Raw genomic sequence first — 26083 nt, forward strand, 5'->3', positions numbered from 1 at the left:
CTTAAATTCCATATATATGTGTTAGCATACGGTATTTGTCTTTCTCTTTCTGACTTACTTCACTCTGTATGACAGACTCTTGGTCCATCCACCTCATTACAAATAGCTCAATTTCGTTTCTTTTTATGGCTGAGTAATATTCCATTGTATATATGTGCCGCATCTTCTTTATCCATTCATCCGATGATGGACACTTAGGTTGTTTCCATCTCCGGGCTATTGTAAATAGAGCTGCAATGAGCATTTTGGTACATGACTCTTTTTGAATTATGGTTTTCTCAGGGTATATGCCCAGGAGTGGGATTGCTGGGTCATATGGTAGTTCTATTTGTAGTTTTTTAAGGAACCTCCATACTGTTCTCCACAGTGGCTGTACCAATTCACATTCCCACCAGCAGTGCAAGAGTGTTCCCTTTTCTCCACACCCTCTCCAGCATTTATTGTTTGTAGATTTTTTGATGATGGCCATTCTGACTGGTGTGAGATGATATCTCATTGTAGTTTTGATTTGCATTTCTCTAATGATTAATGATGGTGAGCATTCTTTCATGTGTTTGTTAGCAGTCTGTATATCTTCTTTGGAGAAATGTCTGTTTAGGTCTTCAGCCCATTTTTGGATTGGGTTGTTTGTTTTTTTGTTATTGAGCTGCATGAGCTGCTTATAAATTTTGGAGATTAATCCTTTGTCAGTTGCTTCATTTGCAAATATTTTCTCCCATTCTGAGGGTTGTCTTTTGGTCTTATTTATGGTTTCCTTTGCTGTGCAAAAGCTTTGAAGTTTCATTAGGTCCCATTTGTTTATTTTTGTTTTAATTTCCATTTCTCTAGGAGGTGGGTCAAAAAGGATCTTGCTGTGATTTATGACATAGAGTGTTCTGCCTATGTTTTTCTCTAAGAGTTCGATAGTTTCTGGCCTTACATTTAGGTCTTTAATCCATTTTGAGCTTATTTTTGTGTATGGATTAGGGAGTGATCTAATCTCATACTTTTACATGTACGTGTCCAGTTTCCCCAGCACCACTTATTGAAGAGGCTGTCCTTTCTCCACTGTGCATTCCTGCCTCCTTTATCAAAGATAAGGTGACCATATGTGCGTGGGTTTATCTCTAGGCTTTCTATCCTGTTCCATTGATCTATCTTTCTGTTTTTGTGCCAGTACCATACTGTCTTCAGTACTGTAGCTTTGTAGTATAGGCTGAAGTCAGGGAGCCTGATTCCTCCAGCTTCATTTTTCGTTCTCAGGATTGCTTTGGCTATTCGGGGTCTTTTGTGTTTCCATGCAAATTGTGACATTTTTTGTTCTAGTTCTGTGAAAAATGCCAGTGGTAGTTTGATAGGGATTGCATTGAATCTATAGATTGCTTTGGGTAGTAGAGTCATTTCCACAATGTTGATTCTTCCAATCCAAGAACATGGTATATCTCTCCATCTGTTTGTATCATCTTTAATTTCTTTCCGCAGTGTCTTATAATTTTCTGCATACAGGTCTTTTGTCTCCATAGGTAAGTTTATTCCTAGATATTTTATTCTTTTTGTTGCAGTGGTAAATGGGAGTGTTTTCTTGATTTCACTTTCAGATTTTTCATCATTAGTGTATAGGAATGCCAGAGATTTCTGTGCATTAGTTTTGTATCCTGCTACTTTACCAAATTCATTGATTAGCTCTAGTAGTTTTCTGGTAGCATCTTTAGGATTCTCTATGTATAGTATCATGTCACCTGCAAACAGTGACAGCTTTACTTCTTCTTATCTGATTTGGATTCCTTTTATTTCCTTTTCTTCTCTGATTGCTGTGGCTAAAACGTCCAAAACTGTGTTGAATAAGAGTGGTGAGAGTGGGCAGCCTTGTCTTGTTCCTGATCTTAGTGGAAATGCTTTCAGTTTTTCACCTTTGAGGACGATGTTGGCTGTGGGTTTGTCATATATGGCCTTTATTATGTTGAGGAAAGTTCCCTCTATGCCTACCTTCTGCAGGGTTTTTATCATAAATGAGTGTTGAATTTTGTCGAAAGCTTTCTCTGCATCTATTGAGATGATCATACGGTTTTTATTCTTCAATTTGTTAATATGGTGTATCACATTGATTTGCGTATATTGAAGAATCCTTGCATTCCTGGAATAAACCCCACTTGATCATGGTGTATGACCCTTTTAATGTGCTGTTGGATTCTGTTTGGTACTATTTTGTTGAGGATTTTTGCATCTTTGTTCATCAGTGATATTGGCCTGTAGTTTTCTTTCTTTGTGACATCCTTGTCTGGTTTTGGTATCAAGGTGATGATGGCCTTGTAGAATGAGTTTGGGAATGTTCCTCCCTCTGCTATATTTTGGAAGAGTTCGAGAAGGGTAGGTGTTAGGTCTTCTCTAAATGTTTGATAGAATTCGCCTGTGAAGCCATCTGGTCCTGGGCGTTTGTTTGTTGGAAGATTTTTAATCACAGGTTCAATTTCAGTGCTTGTGATTGGTCTGTTCATATTTTCTATTTCTTCCTGATTCAGTGTTGGCAGGTTGTGCATTTCTAAGAATTTGTCCATTTCTTCCAGGTTGTCCATTTTATTGGCATAGAGTTGCTTGTAGTAATCTCTCACGATCTTTTGTATTTCTGCAGTGTCAGTTGTTACTTCTCCTTTCTCGTTTCTAATTCTATTGATTTGAGTCTTCTCCCTTTTTTTAATGGTTTATCAATTTTGTTTATCTTCTCAAAGAACCAGCTTTCAGTTTTATTGATCTTTGCTATCGTTTCCTTCATTTCTTTTTCATTTATTTCTGATCTGATTTTTATGATTTCTTTCCTTCTGCTAACTTTGGGGTTTTTTGGTTCTTCTTTCTCTAACTGCTTTAGGTGCAAGGTTCGGTTGTTTATTCGAGATGTTTCCTGTTTTTTAAGGTAGGATTGTATTGCTATAAACTTCCCTCTTAGAACTGCTTTTGCTGCATCCCATAGGTTTTGGGTCGTTGTGTCTCCATTGTCACTTGTTTCTAGGTATTTTTTGATTTCCTCTTTGATTTCTTCAGTGATCACTTCGTTATTAAGTAGTGTATTGTTTAGCCTCCATGTGTTTGTATTTTTTACAGATCTTTTCCTGTAATTGATGTCTAGTCTCATAGCGTTGTGGTCGGAAAAGATACTTGATACAATTTCAGTTTTCTTAAATTTATCAAGGCTTGATTTGTGACCCAAGATATGATCTGTCTTGGAGAATGTTCCATGAGCACTTGAGAAAAATGTGTATTCTGTTGCTTTTGGATGGAATGTCCTATAAATGTCCATTAAGTCCATCTTGTTTAATGTATCATTTAAAGCTTGTGTTTCCTTATTTTCATTCTGGATGATCTGTCCATTGGTGAAAGTGGGGTGTTAAAGTCCCCTACTATGAATGTGTTACTGTCGATTTCCCCTTTTATGGCTGTTAGCATTTGCCTTATGTATTGAGGTGTTCCTGTGTTGGGTGCATAAATATTTACAGTTGTTATATCTTCTTCTTGGATCAATCCCTTGATCATTATGTAGTGTCCTTCTTTGTCTCTTCTAATAGTCTTTATTTTAAAGTCTGTTTTGTCTGATGAGAATTGCTACTCCAGCTTTCTTTTGGTTTCCATTTGCATGGAATATCTTTTTCCATCCCCTCACTTTCAGTCTGTATGTGTCTCTAGGTCTGCAGTGGGTCTCTTGTGGACAGCATATATATGGGTCTTGTTTTTGTATCCATTCAGCCAATCTTTGTCTTTTGGTGGGAGCATTTAGTCCATTTACATTTGAGGTAATTATCGATATGTATGTTCCTATTCCCATTTTCTTAATTGTTTTGGGTTCGTTCTTGTAGGTCTTTTCCTTCTCTTGTGTTTCTTCCCTAGAGAAGTTCCTTTAGCATTTGTTGTAAAGCTGGTTTGGTGGTGCTGAACTCTCTCAACTTTTGCTTGTCTGTAAAGGTTTTAATTTCTCCATCAAATCTGAATGAGATCCTTGTTAGGTAGAGTAATCTTGGTTGCAGGTTTTTCTCCTTCATCACTTTCAGTATGTCCTGCCACTCCCTTCTGGCTTGCACAGTCTCTGCTGAAAGATCAGCTGTTAACCTTATGGGGATTCCCTTGTGTGTTATTTGTTGTTTTTCCCTTGCTGCTTTTAATATGCTTTCTTTGTATTTAATTTTTGACAGTTTGATTAATATGTGTCTTGGCGTATTTCTCCTTGGATTTATCCTGTATGGGACTCTCTGTGCTTCCTGGACTTGATTAACTATTTCCTTTCCCATATTAGGGAAGTTTTCAACTATAATCTCTTCAAATATTTTCTCAGTCCCTTCCTTTTTCTCTTCTTCTTCTGGAACCCCTATAATTCGAATGTTGGTGCGTTTAATGTTGTCCCAGAGGTCTCTGAGACTGTCCTCAGTTCTTTTCATTCTTTTTTCTTTATTCTGCTCTGCAGTAGTTATTTCCACTATTTTATCTTCCAGGTCACTTATCCGTTCTTCTGCCTCAGTTATTCTGCTATTGATCCCATCTAGAGTCTTTTTAATTTCAGTTACTGTGTTGTTCATCGTTGCTTGTTTCATCTTTAGTTCTTCTAGGTCCTTGTTAAATGTTTCTTGCATTTTGTCTGTTCTGTTTCCAAGATTTTGGATCATCTTTACTATCATTGTTCTGAGTTCTTTTTCAGGTAGACTGCCTATTTCCTCTTCATTTGTTAGGTCTGGTGGGTTTTTATCTTGCTCCTTCGTCTGCTGTGTGTTTTTCTGTCTTCTCATGTTGCTTATCTTACTGTGTTTGGGGTCTCCTTTTTGCAGGCTGCAGGTTCGTAGTTCCCGTTGCTTTTGGTGTCTGTCCCCAGTGGCTAAAGTTGGTTCAGTGGGTTGTGTAGGCTTCCTGGTGGAGGGGACTAGTGTCTGTGTTCTGGTGGATGAGGCTGTATCTTGTCTTTCTGGTGGGCAGGTCCACGTCTGGTGCTGTGTTTTGGGGTATCTGTGGACTTAATATGATTTTAGGCAGCCTCTCTGCTAATGGGTGGGGTTGTGTTCCTGTCTTGCTAGTTGTTTGGTATATGGTGTCCTGCACTGTAGCTTTCTGGTCGTTGAGTGAAGCTGGGTGCTGGTGTTGAGATGGAGATCTCTGGGAGATTTTCGCCATTTGATACTATGTGGAGCTGGGAGCTGTCTTGTGGACCAGTGTCCTGAAGTTGGCTCTCCCACCTCAGAGGCACAGCTCTGACTCCTGGCTGCAGCACCAAGAGCCTTTCATCCACACGGCTCTGAATAAAAGGGAGAAAAAGTAGAAAGAAAGAAAGAGAGAGGGAGGGAGGGAGGAGGGAAGGAAGGAAAGAAAGAAAGAAGATAAAGTAAGTAAAAGAAAATAAAATTATTAAAATAAAAAACAATTATTAAGAAAAAAAAATTTTTAAGAAGAAAACAAACAAAAAAAACGGACGGATAGAACCCTAGGACAAATGGTGGAAGCAAAGCTATACAGACAAAATCTCACACAGAAGCATACAGATACACACTCACAAAAGGAGGAAAAGGGGAAAAAATCATAAATCTTGCTCTCGAAGCCCACCTCCTCACTTTGGGATGATTCGTTGTCTATTCATGTATTCCACAGATGCAGGGTACATCAAGTTGGTTGTGGAGCTTTAATCCGCTGCTCCTGAGGCTGCTGGGAGAGATTTCCCTTTCTCTTCTTTGTTCTCACAGCTTCCAGGGGCTCAGCTTTGGATTTGGCCCCGCCTCTGCATGTAGGTCGCCTGCGGGCGTCTGTTCCTTGCTCAGACAGGACGGGGTTAAAGGAGCCACTGATTCGGGGGCTCCGGCTCACTCAGGCCGGGCGGGGGGGGGAGGGAGGGGCACGGTGTGCGGGGCGAGCCTGCGGCAGCAGAGGCCTGCATGACATTGCAGCAGCCTGAGGCAGGTCATGCGTTCTCCCGGGGGAGTTGTCCCTGGATCCCGGGACTCTGGCGGTGGCGGGCTGCACAGGCTCCCCGAAGGGAGGTATGGAGAGTGACCTGTACTCGCACACAGGCTTCTTGGTGGCGGCGGCAGCAGCTTTAGCGTCTCATGCCCGTCTCTGGGGTCCGCGCTTTTAGCCGCGGCTCGTGCCCATCTCTGGAGCTCCTTCAAGCAGCGCTCTTAATCCGCTCTCCTTGCGCACCAGGAAACAAAGAGGGAAGAAAAAGTCTCTTGCCTCTTCGGCAGGTCCAGGCTTTTCCCCGGACTCTCTCCCGGCTCGCCGCGGTGCACTAACTCCCTGCAGGCTGTGTTCACGCCGCCAACTCCAGTCCTCTCTCTGTTTTTTGGATAAAGAAATAAATGGAAAACTGAGTTCAGTGCAAGCATGTTACGAGAAACTAAGGGAAAGAGATTCAGAAATAATTCATTTAACGAACAGTTACTGGGTAGGTACTTACTGATGTCAGATATTGTTTCAGGGATACAGTCCGAGGGCTTACTGTCCAGGAGAGGGGAACACACACACACATTGATGCACATCCACAAATACCATTAGTCTAAAAGAAGTCTATACAGAGAACTGAGGGTGAACAGGAGAAGGACGGGAAACATTAATTTAGCAAAAGTTTCTCTGCAGCACTGGAGTTAGGATTTAGTATGGACTCAGCAAGAGATGAGACTGAAGAGGTCGATGGGGACCAGATGATTATGTCCTCATCTTAGGAGTTAGACTTCATCTTTTAGGTATCAGGGAGCATGAAAGCACCATAATTAGATTTTTATTAAGAAAACTGTTGCGGGTGGGGGAAAATCTCTTTAAAAAGTAGCCTGGAAGCCTAGTCTCTGCCTTCATGAAGCTTTCAGTGGGTAAGGAGGGTGGGGCAGAAAATAAACAAGTAAATAAAACAGTAATTGTCACAAATTCTAGGAGGGAACCAAGGTGTTGAGATAGAGAATAATGATTTGTGGGAGTTACCTTACTTTAGATAGGTTTGTCACTTTTAAAATGAGACCTGAAATATGAAAAGGCGCCAGCTGTTTGAAAAGCGTAAGGAAGAACATTCTAGGGAGAAGCACAAGCACGTGCAAAGGCCTGGAGTTGGGATAGAGCTTGAAATTCTGGGAACTGCAAGGCCCAGTTTAGCTGGAATGTAGGGAGAAAAACAACATAGAAGGGGATGGAAGAGGAATCTATAGAGGAGATGAGAGGGAGCGGTCACAGAAGCAGGAAAAAAGGCAGGAGAGAAGGATATCATGGAAGCCACAGGAGAAAAGAGTTTCAGCATTATTATGCAGTACGGAGTGGTCTAATAAGATAAGGCGGAAAGGGAGTCCTTGGGAATTGGCAGTTACAAGGTCATTGATGATTTTGGTCATTGCCCACTCAGAGAAGTGATGTAGGTAGAAGACTTCTTTTTTTTTTTTTTTTTAAAGTCAGGAGATGTCACATTAAAGTCTCCTTTTTTAAAAAAATTATTTAGTTAGTTTATTTTTGGTTGTGTCGGGTCTTAGTTGCAGCACGCGGACTCTCTAGTTGAGGCGCGCGAGCTCAGTAGTTGTGGTGCGTGGGCTTAGTTGCCCTGCAGCATATGGAATCCTAGTTCCCCGACCAGGGATCGAACCCACGTCCCCTGCATTGGAAGGTGGATTCTTTACCACTGGACCACCAGGGAAGTTCCGGTAGAAGACTTCTTACAGCGGATTAACTACACTAAAGCTATGCTTTCCCTTCCTTTATTTTCATACTAGAGTATCTTGCCCAACAAGATTTGGTTTAATCCGGTGAGACTATTGACGAGATCTTTCAATTGCCAACTAGAAAACATTTATTAAACTTTAATTATCTGCATAGCATTGCACTTGGTGTTACGGTGATAAAACGAAGATAGGTTCCTATAATATGGGTTTAAATTCAATATTCCCAAGAAATAATTTTGAAAGGGTGGCCCTCTAGCTTCACACTCCCTGAAAAACATCCATTGTGTACCCTGGAGCAGCTTACTACTTGCTTCCCTAGACATGTAAGCATGGAAGATTGTGATAAGCCTATGTTATATGTATAGTTTATTTTCCACAAAACAGAGTGAATACATTCTCAAAGTAGCAGCCACTTGCCTGTTTTGAGAATTAGTTACTTTTTTTTACTCTTTTTCTATGCCAACATGTATTTTGATCAACAGTTTATGAATAGAGGATGCACATGTTTATGTTTGTGTGTGTACACTTCATCTATACCTCATTTTGTTTAAAGATCAACTTTATTTGCTGAATAGATTTCTGGTATAATTTTCTCAGCATTTGGAAGTTCATAATATAAGGAACTGTTTAAATATAAAGCAAAAGAGTAAGTAATGCAGATTGTCCTAACCATTTTTAAGGCCCAAATTGAGACCCATCAATCATTCATCATTTCAGTCATTCATTAATTTAATACATATTACTGAGAACCTACTCATCTTCTTTTCCAGACCATTATGAGCTTTTCTTAGATCCGTAGCACTTATAGTCAGTACCTCACATTTTTGTAGAGACTTGTATACTGACTTGCATTGTTCTGTCATTAATACATGCTGGTCTTTATGTTTTTAACTAGTTTGGGTTCTCCAGAGCGGAGCCCTAGCCTTATGTTGATTTTGTATCCGCAAAGCACCCAGCATAGTTGTAGGTGAGAATATAGTGGGCACTTGATAGTTGATTGACTTTTATGATTGGGTTTTCAGGTACTTATGTTTTTCCTGTTCTTTAGTTTCCCTCAGCCTTTTTCAAAGGAAGGGTAAACATGTGTGCTGCATTTTGCTATGAGGTTTTAAAGTGCTGCACATCAAAGATTAGCTCAACCAGGAATGAAGCCTCTGCACTTTTGTATCTTCTGATGAGAAACAACTTTGAGTATACCAAAAGGAAAACCTTTTTGAGGACACATCTGCAGGTCAGTGAAAACCAAAGCTCCTCTTCTTTTCAATCTTTAGCCTCTATGTCAAGATCTAGAGCTACCCAATCCAGTACAATAGCTATTAGCCACAGGTGGCCATTTAGCACTTGAAATGTAGCTAGTCTGAATTCAGATCTCCTGTAAATATAGAATACACATTGGCTTTTGAAGACTAAGTACAAAGAAGTAAAATATCTCAATTGTTTTATATTGACTGTATGTTGAAATGCTATTCTGGATACATTGGGGTAAGTAAAATAAATTAAAATTCACTTGTGTCTTTTTACTTTTTAATGTGGCTACTGGACAATTTCAAATTACACATGTGACTCAGATCATATTTCTGTTGGGCAGCACTACTCTACAGCATAGGTGTGAAGAGCATAGATTCCAGATTCCAGGACTATCACACACTGTGTGACCTTAGCAAGGGCTTCCTTAGCCTCTCGGTGCCTCAGTTGCCTCATATGTAAAATAGTGGTAAATATCCCTACCTACCTCGTAAGGTTGTGGTGAGGATTAAACGAGATGATTAAGTAACAAACAAAGCACTTGTACTTTTCATGTTCCAGCATGCCCAGTTAGTAAAGAAAGGAGAGAAGTCTCAAGGTTTAGTAGAAAGCATGGACTTTGGAATTGGACCTACCTGGGCTTAAATCATAGCTCGGCTGCTTACTTACTTATGTGACCCTAGGCAAGATACTCAATTTGTCTTAACTCTTTGCCTCATCTGTAAAATGAGGCCAAGTATGTTTCACCTTGCAGGGTTATCATGAGGGTTAAAAATAAAGTGTGTGTGGTGCCAGGCACAAAATACCTGGCACATAATAGACACTGAGTGCGTGGCAGTTGTTTTTCAACGTCTCCATGTTTTTTAGCTTATCTGGTGAAACAACTCTCTGAATTAAACAACAATTGGGACTTCTTGGCTCAGTAGCCCTCTTTGTAATATGGGAAATGCTTGGTCATATTTCTGTCTTCACTGCCTTGGTCTGTCCCATTGCAGTTGTTTATTGGAGACCGGGTTATAAATGAGGAAACAGCCATAAGCAGCTTTTTAGAAACGTCGTCAGTGATGTGAAAATCTGATAGAAGTATATGCTTCCTGTAAAAATCTTCTATATAGTTACTTTTGGGTACTAGGCCCAGCATTATATGTTAGGGTGTCTAATATTTGCTTTCATAGAGGTGTCACTTGAGTACCATCTTCCCCCAAAATATTTCTGCAATTAGCGTTCTGGTGTATCTGAAAATTCCCCAGTAGGGTCCATTCTTCTGGGTTAAAACATCCATTTTTCTCAAGTCCTTTATTCAAATATAAGTGAATTAATAAATATGCAGACTTAGAACCAGGTTCTAAGTGGTCAGTAAAGTGGTTAAGTAGTAGTATTATGATCTCTTTAATCTTCATAACAGCTCTATAAAGTAGGTATTGTTATCATCCCCATATTGCAACTAAGGAAAGTGAGGCACAGGAGGGGTAGTTAACTTTCTCAAACCCACTCAGCGAATAATGGATAAAGTCAAGATTTGAATCTAGGGCGGTTTCACTCAAGAGCCTGCACTCGGCTCCTACAGTATCTTGCTTCTCCAGATCAGGGGTAAAGCTTCCAGCCACTTACACCTTAGCCTGAATCATTTAAGCATTCAACCAAAGGAGCCTGAGAAATTAAAAAGCACCATTATGTTATATTATACTGCTATCATTATGTAATGTATATGCCATGACATATACTGCTATCTAAACTAGATAGGCCCTAGTCAGAAACAAAGAAGGGAGCTGAGGCGCTGAAGTTGGAAGTCCAGCACACTGAAATAGACTAGTGAAAAGAAATGAGAAACCATCGAGAAAAAGGTCATTTATTCCCAACTTTGCCATAGCTACCACGTAGCAGGCATATTGAAAGTAGAGACCTGACCACCACTGTATTAGTTCACTAATTATGAAAACAGTTTTAGATCTAGCTGTGCCATGAGTTTGGAAGGTTTTTCACATCTAACCAAGAAAAGTCCCAATAAAATTTGTAATTAGGAACCTCTGAAGTTGCTGTTTCAATAGAAGAGTTTAAACCCCTCATGTATGAAGAAAATAGATTTTGATGGAACTATGTAGGATCGTCAAAAGAAGAATTTCATATGAGTGCTTATAGGTTTGTACAATGATGAAAATAAGCAGCATTTGTGCAAAAGACATTTGAAAAAATGGTGTTTGCTTCTTCCCACAGATTATCATTGCTGTAAGCCAGCTGATAGCTGATGTAGCACTAAGCGGAGGATCGAGATTTCAGGAGTCTTTATCCATTATCAGTAATTTTGCAAATAGTGACAGACCTATGAAGGTATGTTCTCACTTCAAGTAAAAAATTAGAACTACGTTCACTGTCGGGGAAGCTTACACTCCTCAAGTTAACCTGTGTGCTGGATTTACAATTTTTATATAGTGTAGAGTTTATAGAACGTGAGCTTCACAAGTCAAAGCTTTGTCTTGTACACCACTGCACCTCTAGCACCTAGAACACTGCCTGGTACACAGTGGATATTCAATATTATTTGAATGCATGGATCAATGGCTATACTGTGTATACATAGTTATGATAGGATTCCGATTTTTTTCTGGGCTTGATTTTTAAACTTGCTCAGAAAAGAAATGGGTCCTTTCTTAACAGTTGTTACCATTTATAAGATTGGTTAATTAAGCATTGAGTTTGAAATTTCACAAAACCTCACTTATTAGAGTAGCTAACAGCTGCCTGATCCTTTGCCAACAGATAAGGAGTGGCACAGAAGGGATTCATTATTTGATGCTTTTCTGAGTTGAAAGAATCATCTGCTAACTGGGGCTTACCAGAGATACTTATTGGCAAATCCAAGTCCAAGGCTGTCATTCTTAGGCACCAGCTGGCTGAGGCCAAACCCAAGACCCTGACCACCATTCCTCTTTCCGAGCTATATGCTTAAGACCTATAACATTGTGAAAATTCATTTTTTGTTTTGTTGCATGGAGAGCAGGTTCTGATCTTCAGTGATGCATGCGTACAAGGGAAGAAGAATCCTTTGCCAGTAGAGAACTTTTCCTGCCCGAGGAATCATCCCCATTCTTGGGAAAAGTCATCTTTCAGCATAATTTGACAATTTGCGTAATATCTGGGAAAAAAAAAAAGGCTCACAGTCACAGCATACTTAATGTTTGGGATGTGTCGAATCTTTGTACCAAAAAATATTCCCATAGGAATGTTGCTGAAACTGAAAAAAACACTGAGTAGTGCCAGCCATTGTCAGGCTGGGAAAGTTTGCTTTTCAGCCAGTTCTGGTTCCTCGGGAGATCAGTATATGCTTCAACTAATCCCATGAGCACAGAAAAAGCTTGTGTCATTTAGGATTTTTTTACTTATACCCTAAGAGTTTATTTTTACCAGTTTTTACCATCCTTAATCCCACGTTACGTAAAAGTTGGGTTAGCAACTTTTTCAAAGTAAATGGGGTCTGTTTTAGCCCTCCTTGATAGGAAATCTTTTTCATGACTCATTTCTGAAATGACTTAGTTTTATCCTGGTAGGGAAGTCATTACCAATAAACTCTAGTACGACAAAGTATAGCTTTCTCCCAGTAAATGGAATCTCTATTAATGTATAAGAAGAGACTTTACATATATAATTATTTTTAAAAGTCATCTTTAAAGAAGGCACTTTTAAAAATAATTTTCTCCACATTTGGTTATATTCACATTGAAAGGCTCCCAAAGCCCTGTACCTGTCCCTTACTCATCTTCTCTGAGTCCTACAAATAATTGTGATTACTCCAGTGGGGTTAATAGGAAGCAATAGGACTTCCTTAATAGTGCCCAAGATAAAGAGGAAACTCGAACTTCGTGTTTTCGGGTACAGACACTTTGAGAGAAGTTAATGATCTCTTTAAACTCTTCAGAGCGTTCTGTGATTCATAAACTCTTATTTGCATAATTGGAAATTTTTGCAGTATGGTTTTCACCTTAGTGTATATGGTAGTTGGTAGATGGGATAAGTATGCTTGTCGGTATGGAAGAGTGACTAAGATCACTAGCTTTGGAGCCAAACTGCCTGGGTGTAAATCCTGTCTCTACCACTTACCAACTGCAAGACTTTGGCCAAACTACTTAACTGCCGTGTACCTCGGTTTTCCATTGGTAAAATGAATTATGATAGTACTTAATTCATAAGGTTGTTACAAAATTTAAAACATGTAAAGCACCTAGGCCACTGCCTGGTGCATAGTAAGCTGTCAATTTTTAGTTACTGTTGTAACTAAAATTACACAATAAAAGTGAATATAGATTACACTCGTAGCTGTAGAATTCACGGTGGAGGAGCTAGGGTTCAAAGCCAGGTAGACTGGCTCCGAAGTCCGTGCTTTTATGTATTATGAATATACTGCCCTCAAACTCATTGCCTTTGAAGCCTGAGCTAGTGAGATATATTTTAAAGAATTAATTTAAAACTCTTTAGGCATGTCACATGCCAAGAACCAAGAACCAAATACCAAGATCTCTAACAAGGGGTAAAAGTTGTGTGTTATTCCCAGGATTGGATGCCTAGGCTTAGAGCACACTGGTAATATTGATAAACATGTCTTTTTTTGTTTGTTTTGATATTAGGCAACTGCTTTTCCCACAGAAGTTAAAGACTTGACCAAGAGAATCCGTACTGTTCTTATGGCCACTGCTCAAATGAAGGAGCATGAGAAAGACCCCGAAATGCTAATTGATCTCCAGTATAGCTTAGCCAAGTCCTATGCAAGTACCCCAGAGCTCAGGAAAACCTGGCTTGATAGCATGGCAAAGATTCATATAAAAAATGGAGATTTTTCAGAGGTGACTACTTACGGCTTTGTTCTAAACACAACCCTGCAAAACCCCTGGAGCGCAATCTGACAGTTCTTTCTTTGTCATCCTTTTTCAGGCAGCAATGTGTTATGTCCATGTAGCAGGTTTGGTTGCAGAGTTTCTTCATCGAAAAAGTAAGACATTTCTGTTCTTAGAGATGGGGAGAACTTCAGTTAGCACAAGAATTTTTATCTTTGTAGCTTGCAACACTGAATGTGATATGATTGAGCTCTGAAAAATGTGTTTATACCTTTAGCCTTATTCACTGTTAAACAGAAGTTGTTATAAAAGAAAACGGGATTGTTCATTTGCCTTCTGCTTTCATTAAGAGTACAAGAATAAGCTAAATAGTACAGGGCCAGGCCTGATGCCCAATGTTTATTCTCCAAGACCGTCTCCCTGGAAGACTGCCACAAATTAAATTCTCAGGGCTTATGAGAAGCCGTGGATAATACACACCACTTATTTTCCCCTATCTGCCTCAACTTTACCAACAACTGCCCACAAATTAGAACTCTACAGCCACTTTAGTGCAACAATATCTTGGTATTAAAAGGGAGTTGGCACATCAGCAAGATGGCCCTATAAGACGTCCCTCGTTTGTATACCCATCTCAACAACAATTTGGCATCCATACATGGACGTAAGTGCCTTTGTGGGAGTTGTGGGATCCAGCACCACATGCCAAGGGACCTGGGAGGAATTTTACCCTCCCATGCATCAGGTAATAGGCAGACAGATCTGTGTCCTGTCTGTGGACCCTGCAGTGGCCTGTGAGCTGGCTCCAGCCCCTCTCAGCTGCAGTCCGGGATCCCCTGGAGAACACTGTCTTTAGATAATCACCCACAGATGAGAGAGCCTTGGGGGAAGTCCAGAAGTCCAGTGGAGAAGTTCCAGCGTGCTGTCGGAGCAAAAATTATACAAGTTGGAATACACTGGAGAGGACAAGAGGAACAGTTTGATTTCACTCGTGTCACCCTTTCCCCAAGGTGGCACAGCTCAGTGCCAAGAGAGACTTCCTCACCGTGATTTCTCCTGCAGGGAAAAGTGAGAGCATGTGAGTGGGTACTGCCTTTCCCAGCAGTGCAGATGTTGCCAAAGAGGCCCATTTCTCTCCTGCCCCATCGAGAGTACTGAGTCATGAACTGAATGAGTGGGGGGCAGGAAGAGGCTGGGAGAGCAGCAGATCGGACTTAGAGGGCATTACAGGGACACAGATCCTACTAACCGCATCACAGACTCCATCAAAAAGCCCACCAACAAATTGCTAGAGACATTTAGCCTGTGGATCCCACCCAGCTGGCCCACAGGCACCCCTGGTGCTCCATGTGCCTCAACCACATACTGTAGCTGGATCTCTGTGCGTGCTCCTGAAGGCAGATGGCTAGTGAGCATGTGCAGAAAACCAGCCAGAATCGGTGGGCCAGGGAGAGACCACAAGCTTGAACTTTAGAATCACCCTTGGGAGATCAAATGGGAGGCTGTTAGCACCTGGCCTGGTGTATTGCATGACGGAGAAAAGACATACACGCTCAAGAATTCTGTCATAAGAGGGAGCGAGAACTGTGGAGCAGGTGTATCCATAGCAGGGCTGTGAAAGCCTCAGAATCCCCAGCAGGACAGATGGAAAGTTGTTCTCTCCTAAAATCAGTCAGTAAAGTTGGTTGGAGGTAACTGCTACTTCAAATGTGAAGATAACAATGGAAGACTTCAAGGAACATGAAAAATGAAGGAAACGTGACACCACCAAAGGATCACGATAATCTCGTAGTAACCAAACTCAAAGACATGGAGATCTGCAATTTATCTAATAAAGAATTCAAAATAGCCGTTCTAAGGAAGCTCAGTGAGCCACAATAAAACAGAAAATTCAACAAAATCAAGAAAATACACGAACAAAATGAGAAGTTAAACAGAGATAGAAATCTCACAAAGAAGGACCAAACATATTCTGGAGCTGAAGAATACAATGAATGAAGTGAAAAACCGCAGTAGAGAGTATTAACAACAGAATGGATCAAGCAGAAGAAATAACCTGAATTAGAAGACCGGACTTTAACCGAAATTATCCAGTCAGAGGAGAAAAAAGAAAAATGAAAAAGAGTGAAGAAAGCCTATGTGATCTATGGGATACTATCAGCAGAAACCTTACAGGCCAGGAGAGAGTGGGATGATATTTTCAAAGTGCTGAAAGAAAAAAAACAACAACTGCCAACCAAGAATACTCCATCCAGCAAAGTTGTCCTTCAGAAATGGACAGATGAAGGCTTTCCCAGGCAAAAGCTGAGGGAGTCCATCACCACTAGACCTGTCTTCCAAGAAACGCTGAAAAAAGTTCTTCAAGCTGAAATGAAAGGATGCTTATTAATAACATGAAAACATATGAAATGTATCCATATGAATGGATAAAGAAGACATGGCACATACAATCAACGGAAAGAAGGAAATCCTGCCATTTGTGACAGAATGGATGGCGCTTGAGGGCGTTATGTTAAGTGAAATAAGTCAGAGAAAGACAAATACTGTATGATCTCACTTACACGTGGAATCTTAGAAAGCCAAATTTGTAGAAACAGGAAGTAGAATGGTGGTAGCCAGGGGTAGCGGAAATGGGGTAATTTTGGTCAAAGGGTGCAAACTTCCACTTAAAAGATGAGTAAGTTCTGGATATCTTAATGTACATAGTGATTATAGTTAACAGTACTGTGGTATATACTTGAAAGTTGCTAAGAGTATAGATCTGAAATGTTCTCACTCCCCCCAAAATGGTAATTATGTGTGGTGATAAACACTACTGTGGTAATCATTTCACAATATATACATGTATCGAATCAACACATACACCTTAAACTTACGCAGTGTGAGATATCAATTATGTCTCAATAGAGCTGGGGCTGGTTGCAGGGGTGGAAGGGGGCCACAAAAAGGAGTCATGGTCTTGAAGGGCTCAGGATCCAGCAAGTCTAATTCAGGAATCTTCCTGAAAGCTTCCCTTTCCAAAATTAGTATTGTTGACTGTTGTACTTAAATAGTAAAACAGTTGAGTTAGGTTTAAAAATTGATTGGCAATGGACATTGCAAAGAAATCTTCCGCTATCTATCATAATTGCCAGGCTATTTCCTTGAAGGCAGTCAAATGAGTGACATTTGGGCAGAATGAAACCATCTTGTGGGAGTCACATCGCTGCGGTTTTGGCTCTGAGAACACTACCATGTTTTGTTTTGTTTTTTAATTCCAGAATTCCTACAGTTAACTATGTATCTTTCTTCCCAGATAGCATGACTAAAATGTAGATTCGTTTTACTTATATTTTAAATTTAACACTTTCTGTTTGATACTGAATTTCTTTTGAACAGTCCATATTTTGAAATTGGTATACTCTAGTATTCTCTTTTTAGTACATAGTGGTTTCAAAATGGAGAATGGGATTAATTATCAGAAGAAGGCCTTGTTTGAGGGTTTTTTTTCCTACACCACCGGTATGCCTGAGAAATTGCAGTAAAAACAAATATTGAAATTGCACACCTGCAGTTGCAAAAAACTAACAAATATGAGAGCCCTAAACATGGTACTAAATAAAGTTTTAGGTGTGTCTTTCAGGTATATCAGGTTAATATAATCTCATCTTTTTCAGTAGTAGAAATCCGAAATAAGAGTTTTTTGTCTACTGAGTATAAACCCTTTATATATTGAAAATAGTTAAATGTATTAAAATGCTTCCTTAGAACTTTTTTCACAAGTGCAAAGACCTTAAAACTAAGCAAAAATCAAGAATTATTCATCTCCATTATCAGTTCTTAAGCTTTAGAATTATAACTATAGTATTGGAGAAAATAGCAACTTAAATATTGCTGTGGGTTTTTTTTGGACATTAGCTTGCGGCAGCTAGCCTGAACATCAAACAATGTGACATGTTTCAACAAGTGGAAACAGTGCTTTTAACTGGTCATTTAAGTATTTATTTCATAATACCTTCAAGGTTTTTTTAGAGTTGATCCTTCACAGAAATCAAAGAGCCCTTCTCTGAGTAGGAAAAAAATGATGTTTTGCATTTTAAACAAAAAATAATGTTAAAGGGCTTCCCTGGTGGCGCAGAAGTTGGGAGTCCGCCTGCCGATGCAGGGGACGCAGGTTCGTGCCCCGGTCCGGGAAGATCCCACGTGCCGCGGAGCGGCTGGGCCCGTGAGCCATGGCCGCTGAGCCTGCGCGTCCGGAGCCTGTGCTCCGCAACGGGAGAGGCCACAACAGTGAGAGGCCCGCGTACCGCAAAAAAAAAAAAAATAATAATAATAATGTTAAATATAGGAGAGGTTTACATATTTATTTATAGGTGCCATCTATTTTTAAGCCTGGAAAATTCTACTCAAACTAGAAAATCGTATTCTAAAATGGTGGCAGTAGTAAAATCCTCAGGATTTCCCCCCTTAGCTTCAATCATGCCAATGATCGAAAACACCTGATTTTGCTAATTAGCTGATTCAGCTATGATAGTTATACCCAGGTAGACCACTGATGTTAAAACAGAAGTTAAAAACTTAATCTGTTAACCTGTCATTCAGTCTGAGAAATCCATGATCTAGATAAGACCTGGATATTCACAGAGTAAATAAAAGTACGTTTGAGTGCAGGACTGAAAAAAAAAGTTTTATTTATGCTTAAGACACACTTATTTAACAAAAATAATTGAGCAGTTGTAGAACCCTGTGTTTTCTATCAAGTGTCCTTGATAATGAAGCCAAAATCTTTGACGTATCGGTTGCCAGAATTTTTCTGTTTTCTCAAAGTCCTATGCCATTTCTCTTGAAGTCATTATAAAGCTTTTTTTTTCATCAGGATGGAATGAAATGCTACAGCTGATGCATTGGAGACACACGATTTCCTGTTTAGAGTTTTTAAGAAGAAAAAAATAGTTTGTCTCATTGGGTGGTTGCCTAAGCGAGCAAGGAAATGGGCCCCTGGCCTCCAGAGGTGACCACAGAACACCAGTGAGGGCCCATTTCTAGATCCTTTTTTTCATTTTTCAGGCCCTGAACTGAAAGGGAAAGGGGGAGGAGGTGTGCAGTTCTCCCTGTCCCACCGCCACCCTCAGACGTCTTTCAGGCAGCCAGAGTTCCTGCTCTTTGTACCAGAGATCTTAAGGGTCATCATTCTCTTCCCTTTCCCTAAGTTATCTCTAAGTGGTGATACTAGGTGTTAGTTACTCCCACTCCCAAAAATATGTAATAAGAAACAGATCTAAATTTCCTTATTTTTATTGTGTCTGAAAACCTCAAAGTGTTCTAGATCTCATTCTCTGGAGCCTAGACTTAGGTACCTCTTCCTCTTCTCTTCCTGAGAGAGTGCACAACTGTTTTCCCCCAGGGAAGACAAGAATCAAGTCTGCATTCTTACACCGCCACATAGCATCCGAGGTTCAGCAAAGCTTCAGGCCTGTAGAGCTCCTCCAGCACCCCGGGAAAAGGAATTTCATTTCCCATAGAGTCTGTTCTTTTCATGCCTTATAGGATAATGTTCCCTTCGCCAAGTCTTTATACCCAGGTTCTGATAGCTTAAGTCCAGCAAAGCTTTTTCTTTACCCACTTCCTTCCCAATCACAGCCTTTTCCCTTTTTGCCCTCCGCTTTTACCTCCTATCCCTCTTCTGACCAGCAGTCTTATTTTATCAAGGGTTGAACTGCTTTCCCATCGTCGAAACTCCTCCCTGCTTTTTTCATGGGACAATTTGTTCTCAAGGTGTAGTGGTCTCTACTTGGACAGTTTGCATCTTGCTTTCCCTTGGACAGCAATCAGGAATACAGAAGCTACAGCTATGAAGGGCAAAATCAGGAATCCAGGTCACATACCAGAAAGATTCAAAGCAGAGCCTCCAAGACCATGTTATAGAATGCTACAGAGGGCTACGGGAGAGCCCTCACACACGTGCCTCCCTCTGTTGGGACATATACACTGGCCTAGATTCAGCAACTTGTTTCATCTGAAACAAGACTAAACTAAACAAGACTAAAGGGAATCAGAATTTTCCCTGAGCATTTTAAAGACCCTAACAAACAAAGGAGTCCTCTTATCATTGGATAGTTTGGTGGGTGTTGATAACTTAAGCAAACAAGGGGATATATAGGCTTTTCTAGCTAGAGATAACGTCATCAGGCATAGGACTCAAGGTAATACACCTAGCAAGACGCGGAAAATCCGTAATAGTAGTCTTTACACCGGATGATACACACAATGAAGTCCAAAGGAAGAACCATAATTTACCCTCCTTCTACTTAAGGTACACACTGGAAGACTCTTTCCCAAGATGCTTTAGTCTCATCTGATCTCAGAAATAGGAGTGTGCCCCTTTTTGTCCTCCCCTAAATCACGGCCTACTAGAGAAACCCTAGATTTGGGAATCACTTAAAGTAATAATATCCTCAGCGTAGACAGGATTTTTCCCCCAGTCGTGGACCTAGCTGCCTGAGGCCTTCAGGGATTGACCCTTTTCTTTGTTAAGGACCACACTATCTCTTCAGTCAAGTTTTGGGGCCCTCTTCCTTAACTGCCTAGCTCTTGACTTCATAGAGGCAATCAAGTGGGACATTTTCTCCTAAGTTTCAAAAAGTTCTCCTAATGCACTGCTACTCAGAGTGTCCCATGGACGCAACTGCCAGTCTGAGAACGGTTTCTTACTGGTCCACGACAAGATAAGGAATATTAACCCAAATGTAAATCAACTTACGGCACTGAGCATGATGGTTAGTTCAGCTGAATTTGTTTTTTTATAGAAAGACTGTTGAAGAAGGAAGTGATGAATTGATTTACATTCTCCTTATCGTGTTGTGATCCAGCCCTTTGAATAGAATTCCCCTAGCAGTCTATATAACAGACCATTTTAGGCATGCTTATCCTCAGAAATGAAACATGCCATGCTCTATCTTCGGTGCCTTTTATTACCTAATTTCTTTGAACAAAAATGGCCCTAAAGTCCATTGGGTCAAAGTAAATCTTATTTTCATTTCTGCCTCTCCTTTTTCTCTAACAGAAATCCACTGACTACTCCCTATGGGTTTCTCCGTTTTTGAAAAAGTGCTTCAGAATAACCCCATCTTCCCTTACCAGAATCCCATCTCTCTCTCTCATAGAAGTGTGATGCTGACTTGATAACTCATTTTCTATCAAGCGTCTTACCAGAAGATGTATGTCTAGTTAGCACTCACTTAGACAAGAAGAGTTGGCAAAATCCAAGCCATGATACATGACCCTTTTTTTCCATCAGAATGCTGAGAAATCTCCTCAATGTGAGGTTTGGCTTTCTTAAACCTTCCTTCTTCCTTCCCCAACCTCTAACACCAGGAAGCTTACCAAATATTTAGTCGTGAGTAGGTCATCATTTCTGAGCATCACTATTAGAGAGGTTGTAGAACAATAGATTGCAAAAGCTGTCCCCTTTGTGACCAGCCATTTTCCACTGCCTAGCAGATTCGGTTATAAGGAAGCCAAAATTTCCTTAACTGTAAAATGACAGCCCCCTTAGGGGTAAACGCAGCCAGAGCAGGAGTGTTTGGACATGTTCCTATGTCCAGAGTCTGCAGGGAGGGCAACCACGTGGCCTTCTATACCCATACTCTTGCTCGACAGTAACAGTTTGGTCCACAGTCCTACAGCAGCTGTTCTCAGCTTGCGCTCACTTCCTACTTCCCAGGGGTCCAGCTGCAGCCACTTACTATACGAGCTGCTAGCAATTATTGTATCTTGAGAAAGCTAGTTTATTTATTGGTAGCTTTGTTTGGTAATAATAATTCATTGCACACTTGTTATATGTTAGGTTCTGCTCTAAACACTTTACATTTCATTGAATTCTTATAAGGTAGCTGCTGTTTCTATTTTACAGGTGATGGAACTTTTTACAGTCCTAGAGAGAGAAACATGTCTGAAATCACACAATTAATGATAGAGCTGGGTCTGTCTAACTCCAAAAGCTCTGGTTCTTCCAGCGCCCCATCCTGTTTCTCTAAGGATGCTTCATCCCTGGCATCTGTTTTATTTCTTGCCTCTCTTTACAAGTCCTAGGCTAGGCTAACAACCCACTTTTCCAATTCTCCAGTGAAGTGAGGAACTAGAGATGACTACAGAAGCTCATTCGATGTTTACCTGAAAAGTACATGCTCTCTTTGTTTAGGTGACAGACCATACACGTACACAGGATCAAAGTGTTAATAACAATTTTTACATCACATTAGGAAAACATTTACTATAGTAGCCATTGAAGATGATGCATAGTCAGAGAATGAAACTTATTTGGAAGTAACTTGAGCTCACCATTTGGTAAAAAGACTGGTAGGATGTATAGTAGGTAGAAATAATTTGTAAAATTCTCTTTTTGTAACTGAAAATTGCACGTATGACTTTGATCCTTACAAAAATATGTGTTTATTTTTAAGGGTAACTAATCCCTGTGAGGCTATCTGTTATTTACAAAACACTTTTTAAAAATAAATTTACTTCACCGGTTTTTATTCACACAGAGTTATTCCCTAATGGATGTTCAGCCTTCAAGAAAATTACTCCCAATATAGATGAAGAAGGAGCAATGAAAGAAGATGCTGGAATGATGGACGTCCATTATAGTGAAGTAAGACTCCAAGGCCTGCATTGCCAATTATATAAATTTAACTTCTTAAAATTTATTTACATTACAAAATTATTACAGCTAAAAAAAAATTATTACAGCTAACTTAATTTGGAAGGTAACGAAGGGTTGATGAACTGGAAGCATTAAAACTGCCCAGGGAAGAGATGTCCCTGTGTGGAATGTGGAGCCCTATCTCTGGAACTGTTCTTATTGTCTGGTTTTAGAAATGTACCATGTATCTTCCTCAGATCACCTTCCCAGTAACCAGATCACCGTCAACATACTTTGGAGAAATCTCCGTAAAAAATAGAGCTAACGATGTAACAGCTAAGGAGAGGATGCTTACAAGCATTTTCAAGATGGAAAATTTCTGCTCCAAGCTTCATATGGGTAGCAAACAGCTTCGGTTGTCCATCACTCAACAAATATTTGTTGAGCACTGACTTATGAGCAAGGCTTTGGACTTGGTGATATAGAAGCTATAAAATAATTAGATATGGCTGATCCCTGACCTTACGTCTGCCTAGAGAGATAATACACCTGCTCGAAATGGAGAAAAGCAAGACAGTGCCATTTGAATAATACAGACAGTATGTTCCATGCAGCGTTGAAGGTGAGAGATGCCTTTGAGCTGAGGTAGAACAGAGGACAGTTAGGATTAGAGAGAGGTTTGAAGCGTGAAGACACCCTGAAGGCATTTTAGCAGAGGGAGGATAATGGGGACAAAAGTTAAGAGGTGGGAAAGTATAAGGTATGTTTGGGGGCACAGTGAATGGATCATCTTGGCTAAGCCGTTGGGTTCACATAGAGAAGAGTAGTAGTTGACGTCAGGTTTTGGGAAACTTTGAATGTCTGGACTTCATTGATTAGAACGTTGAATTGCTGTCAAAGGTTTTTGAGCAGGATAATGACAAGATGAAAGCAAGGAAGAGGAAAGGTTAATTTGGCGGTTATGTGGGAAATGTATTAGAGGTAGATGGATAGGGGCTGGAGGCAGAGTCTGGAGGGCGGGCTGCCCTAAGAGTCCAGATGTGAAGCAGCCAGGTCTAAACCCAGGTAGTGACAGGTTCAGGAAACACTGTGAAGAAAAGAGGAAGACTTGCTGGCTGGGGGAGAAGAGTCAAAGGTAGTGCTGAGATTTCAGGTTTGGATACTATAGAAAAATGATGGATGGATGATTTTACAGGGGAGATGATGAAACCAGTTTTTGATGGGTGTTGAATTTGGAGTAGAAGGTTATTGAAATGGAGATAACATCAGGCCATTAGAAATTCAGAACTGAATCTAAAGAGAGAGATCAGGGTTGGAGAGCCACATCTGGAAGTCGTAGCTGTGTGAGAACCAAAGCACACTGACGATGGGAGATAATACAGCAAGCGAAGACCAGAGAACCAAGGACTGAAGCACGTTGATGTTTACAATTAAGGAATGTGAAGACCAAAGAAAGAAGGAAACAACAAAAGTGGAGAGATTTAAGGGGTTGCAACCCCACAGAAATAAATTTTTTTTAACATTGTATTAAGAAGCATAAGAAGCAGCCAGGTTAAAGTGGCAGAGACATGTTTTATACTTTATGAATTGTTTTTTAAAATATTTAATTTTTAAAATTTATTTATTTATTTATTTTTGGCTGCTTTGGGTCTTCATTGCTGCATGTGGGGTTTCTCTAGTTGCGGCAAGTGGGGGCTACTCTTCCTTGGAGCGTGCAGGCTTCTCATTGCAGCGGCTTCTCTTGTTGCAGAGCACGGGCTCTAGGCGTGCGAGCTTCAGTAGTCGTGGCACGCAGGCTCAGTAGTTGTGGCTCGCGGGCTCTAGAGCGCAGGCTCAGTAGTTGTGGCGCACGGGCTTAGTTGCTCTGCGTTATGTGGGATCTTCCCGGACCAGGGCTCGAACCCGTGTCCCCTGCATTGGCAGGCGGATTCTTAACCACTGCGCCACCAGGGAAGTCCTGTTATTTAAAAAATATAAGCAATCTCAAGGTAGCTCTAGTTCGTTTAGCTAAAATGATATATGCCTAGAAGCTTTACCTACTACTTCTATATGGATCTCTCTCCTCATCAATAAAATAAAGGTGATAATACTATCCTGGTCGCCTCACAACAAATGTGAAGGCTCTTTATAAGTCATTAGGTGCTACATAAATGTCAGACTTTATCACTGACCAACTTGATAGTAAGGTTTCCTTTTACCTCCAGAACCTAGAAGAGTAGATACTTAAAACATCCTTGCGGAATTAATTAATCATAACAGAGAATCGAGATACTTGAATTTTAATCCCAGTTCATTGCTTGACTGTGAAGCCTTGGGTAAGTTAATTCACTTTTTGGGTTTTTAGTTAGACTTCAGTGATTTTCATCTAAGACCCCCAGCTTGTGCGGGCTAGCAGCAGAAAGAGTCACAGGAGTTTGTGGGAGATAAATGTTTTAACACAACTGAAGTTACATCCTTTTTTTCCAAACAGCAGCTTCAACTTAGTCATAAAAATGGCCTTGCGCCTGACCCTTTTTTATACTCTCAAGGAGAGCGGTCATATTTCTTATTAGTCCAGAACTGTAGTCAGTTTTTTATGTAAACACATTTGTTGGAACTCTTGTGTTGTACAGTAATAATTTACACATGCTTTTCATTTGAGGTATACAGACAGAATCACGTTCTCCGTAGTGCCATTTTATGTCTCAGTTTATGTAATAGGGCTTCTTCCTCGTGCTCTAGCCGATGGAAAATAACTGCCACCGATTTACAAGTTTTATTGAAATGAAAAATACAAATTGTTGTTCATTTAGTGCCTTATTTAAATAGGTTAGTTAAACCAATAATAATTTAATTGGTTTTGAAAACTGCATTTCTGACTTCTGATTTGCAATCGTTTTTAAAGATATAATTAGCATACAGTAAAATTCACACATCTTAAGTGGACAGCTTGATGAATTTCCACAGTTGTACACACCCATATAAATTACCACCAGAGACAAGAAAGAGAACGTGTCCATTCCCCCAGAAAGTTCCATTGTGCCCATTTCCAGTTAGTCTCCCCACCCCCACTCTCTGATTTCTATCATTATAGATTAGTTTTGCCATATTTTGGTGTCATAAAATGGAATCATTCAGTATGTACCCTTCTGTATCTGCCTACTTTTGCTTAACATAATGTTTTTGAGATACACCCATATTGCTGAGTATATCAGAAGTTCTTTTTCATTGCTAAATATTCCATTACATCAATGTAAGATTTTTAAATCCATTCTCCTGCTGATGGATTTTAGATTGTTTCCAGTTTGGGATTGTTGTTATGAATATAAGGCTGCTTTAAGCATTCTTATCTATGACCTTTTGTGGACATATGCTTTCATTTTTCTTAGGTAAATACCTAGGAGTGAAACTGCTGGATCCTGGGGAAGTTATATATTTAACTTCATAAAAAATCGCCAGTTTTTCAAAGTGGTCGGACCATTTTATATTCCTACCAGCAATGAATAAGAGTTTCAGCTGCTTCACTTCCTCACCAGCATTTGACGTTGCTAATCTTTTTTTATATTTTTACCATTCTGTTAGACATGAATTGGTACCTCGCTGTGTTTTTCACTTGTATTTCCCTAATGACTAATGGTGTTGAGCACTTTTTCTGTGCTCCTTTGTCTTTCACATATCTTCTTTTGTGGAATGTTTGTTCAAGTCTTTTGCCCATTTTTAGAAATTGCATTTTTTTTTTGTTGACTTAGGGGAGTTCTTTCTATATTCTGGAT

At 40.1% G+C, this 26083-nt stretch overlaps 1 protein-coding gene across 7 annotated transcripts in view; it reads left to right on the top strand.

The window, feature by feature from the left end:
* The window catches only part of DOCK11 (dedicator of cytokinesis 11), a 217683-nt gene that overhangs the window by 166880 nt on the left and 24720 nt on the right, over nucleotides 1-26083 (top strand). For 6 of the 7 annotated variants that reach the window (XM_029240008.1, XM_029240010.1, XM_029240009.1 and 3 more), the window contains 5 exons: nucleotides 8686-8868; nucleotides 11097-11210; nucleotides 13502-13717; nucleotides 13806-13863; nucleotides 22234-22340. In XM_029240008.1, coding sequence (XP_029095841.1) covers nucleotides 8686-8868; nucleotides 11097-11210; nucleotides 13502-13717; nucleotides 13806-13863; nucleotides 22234-22340 — 678 coding nt within the window. Of the gene's footprint in view, nucleotides 1-8685; nucleotides 8869-11096; nucleotides 11211-13501; nucleotides 13718-13805; nucleotides 13864-22233; nucleotides 22341-24535; nucleotides 24647-26083 lie in introns of all 7 variants that reach the window. The other variant, XR_003796312.1, reaches the window with a different exon arrangement.

This window comes from Monodon monoceros, unplaced genomic scaffold (genome assembly GCF_005190385.1).
Source record: "Monodon monoceros isolate NGI ecotype Baffin Bay Population unplaced genomic scaffold, NGI_Narwhal_1 Super_Scaffold_22, whole genome shotgun sequence".
NCBI classification, from domain to species: Eukaryota; Metazoa; Chordata; class Mammalia; order Artiodactyla; family Monodontidae; genus Monodon; species Monodon monoceros.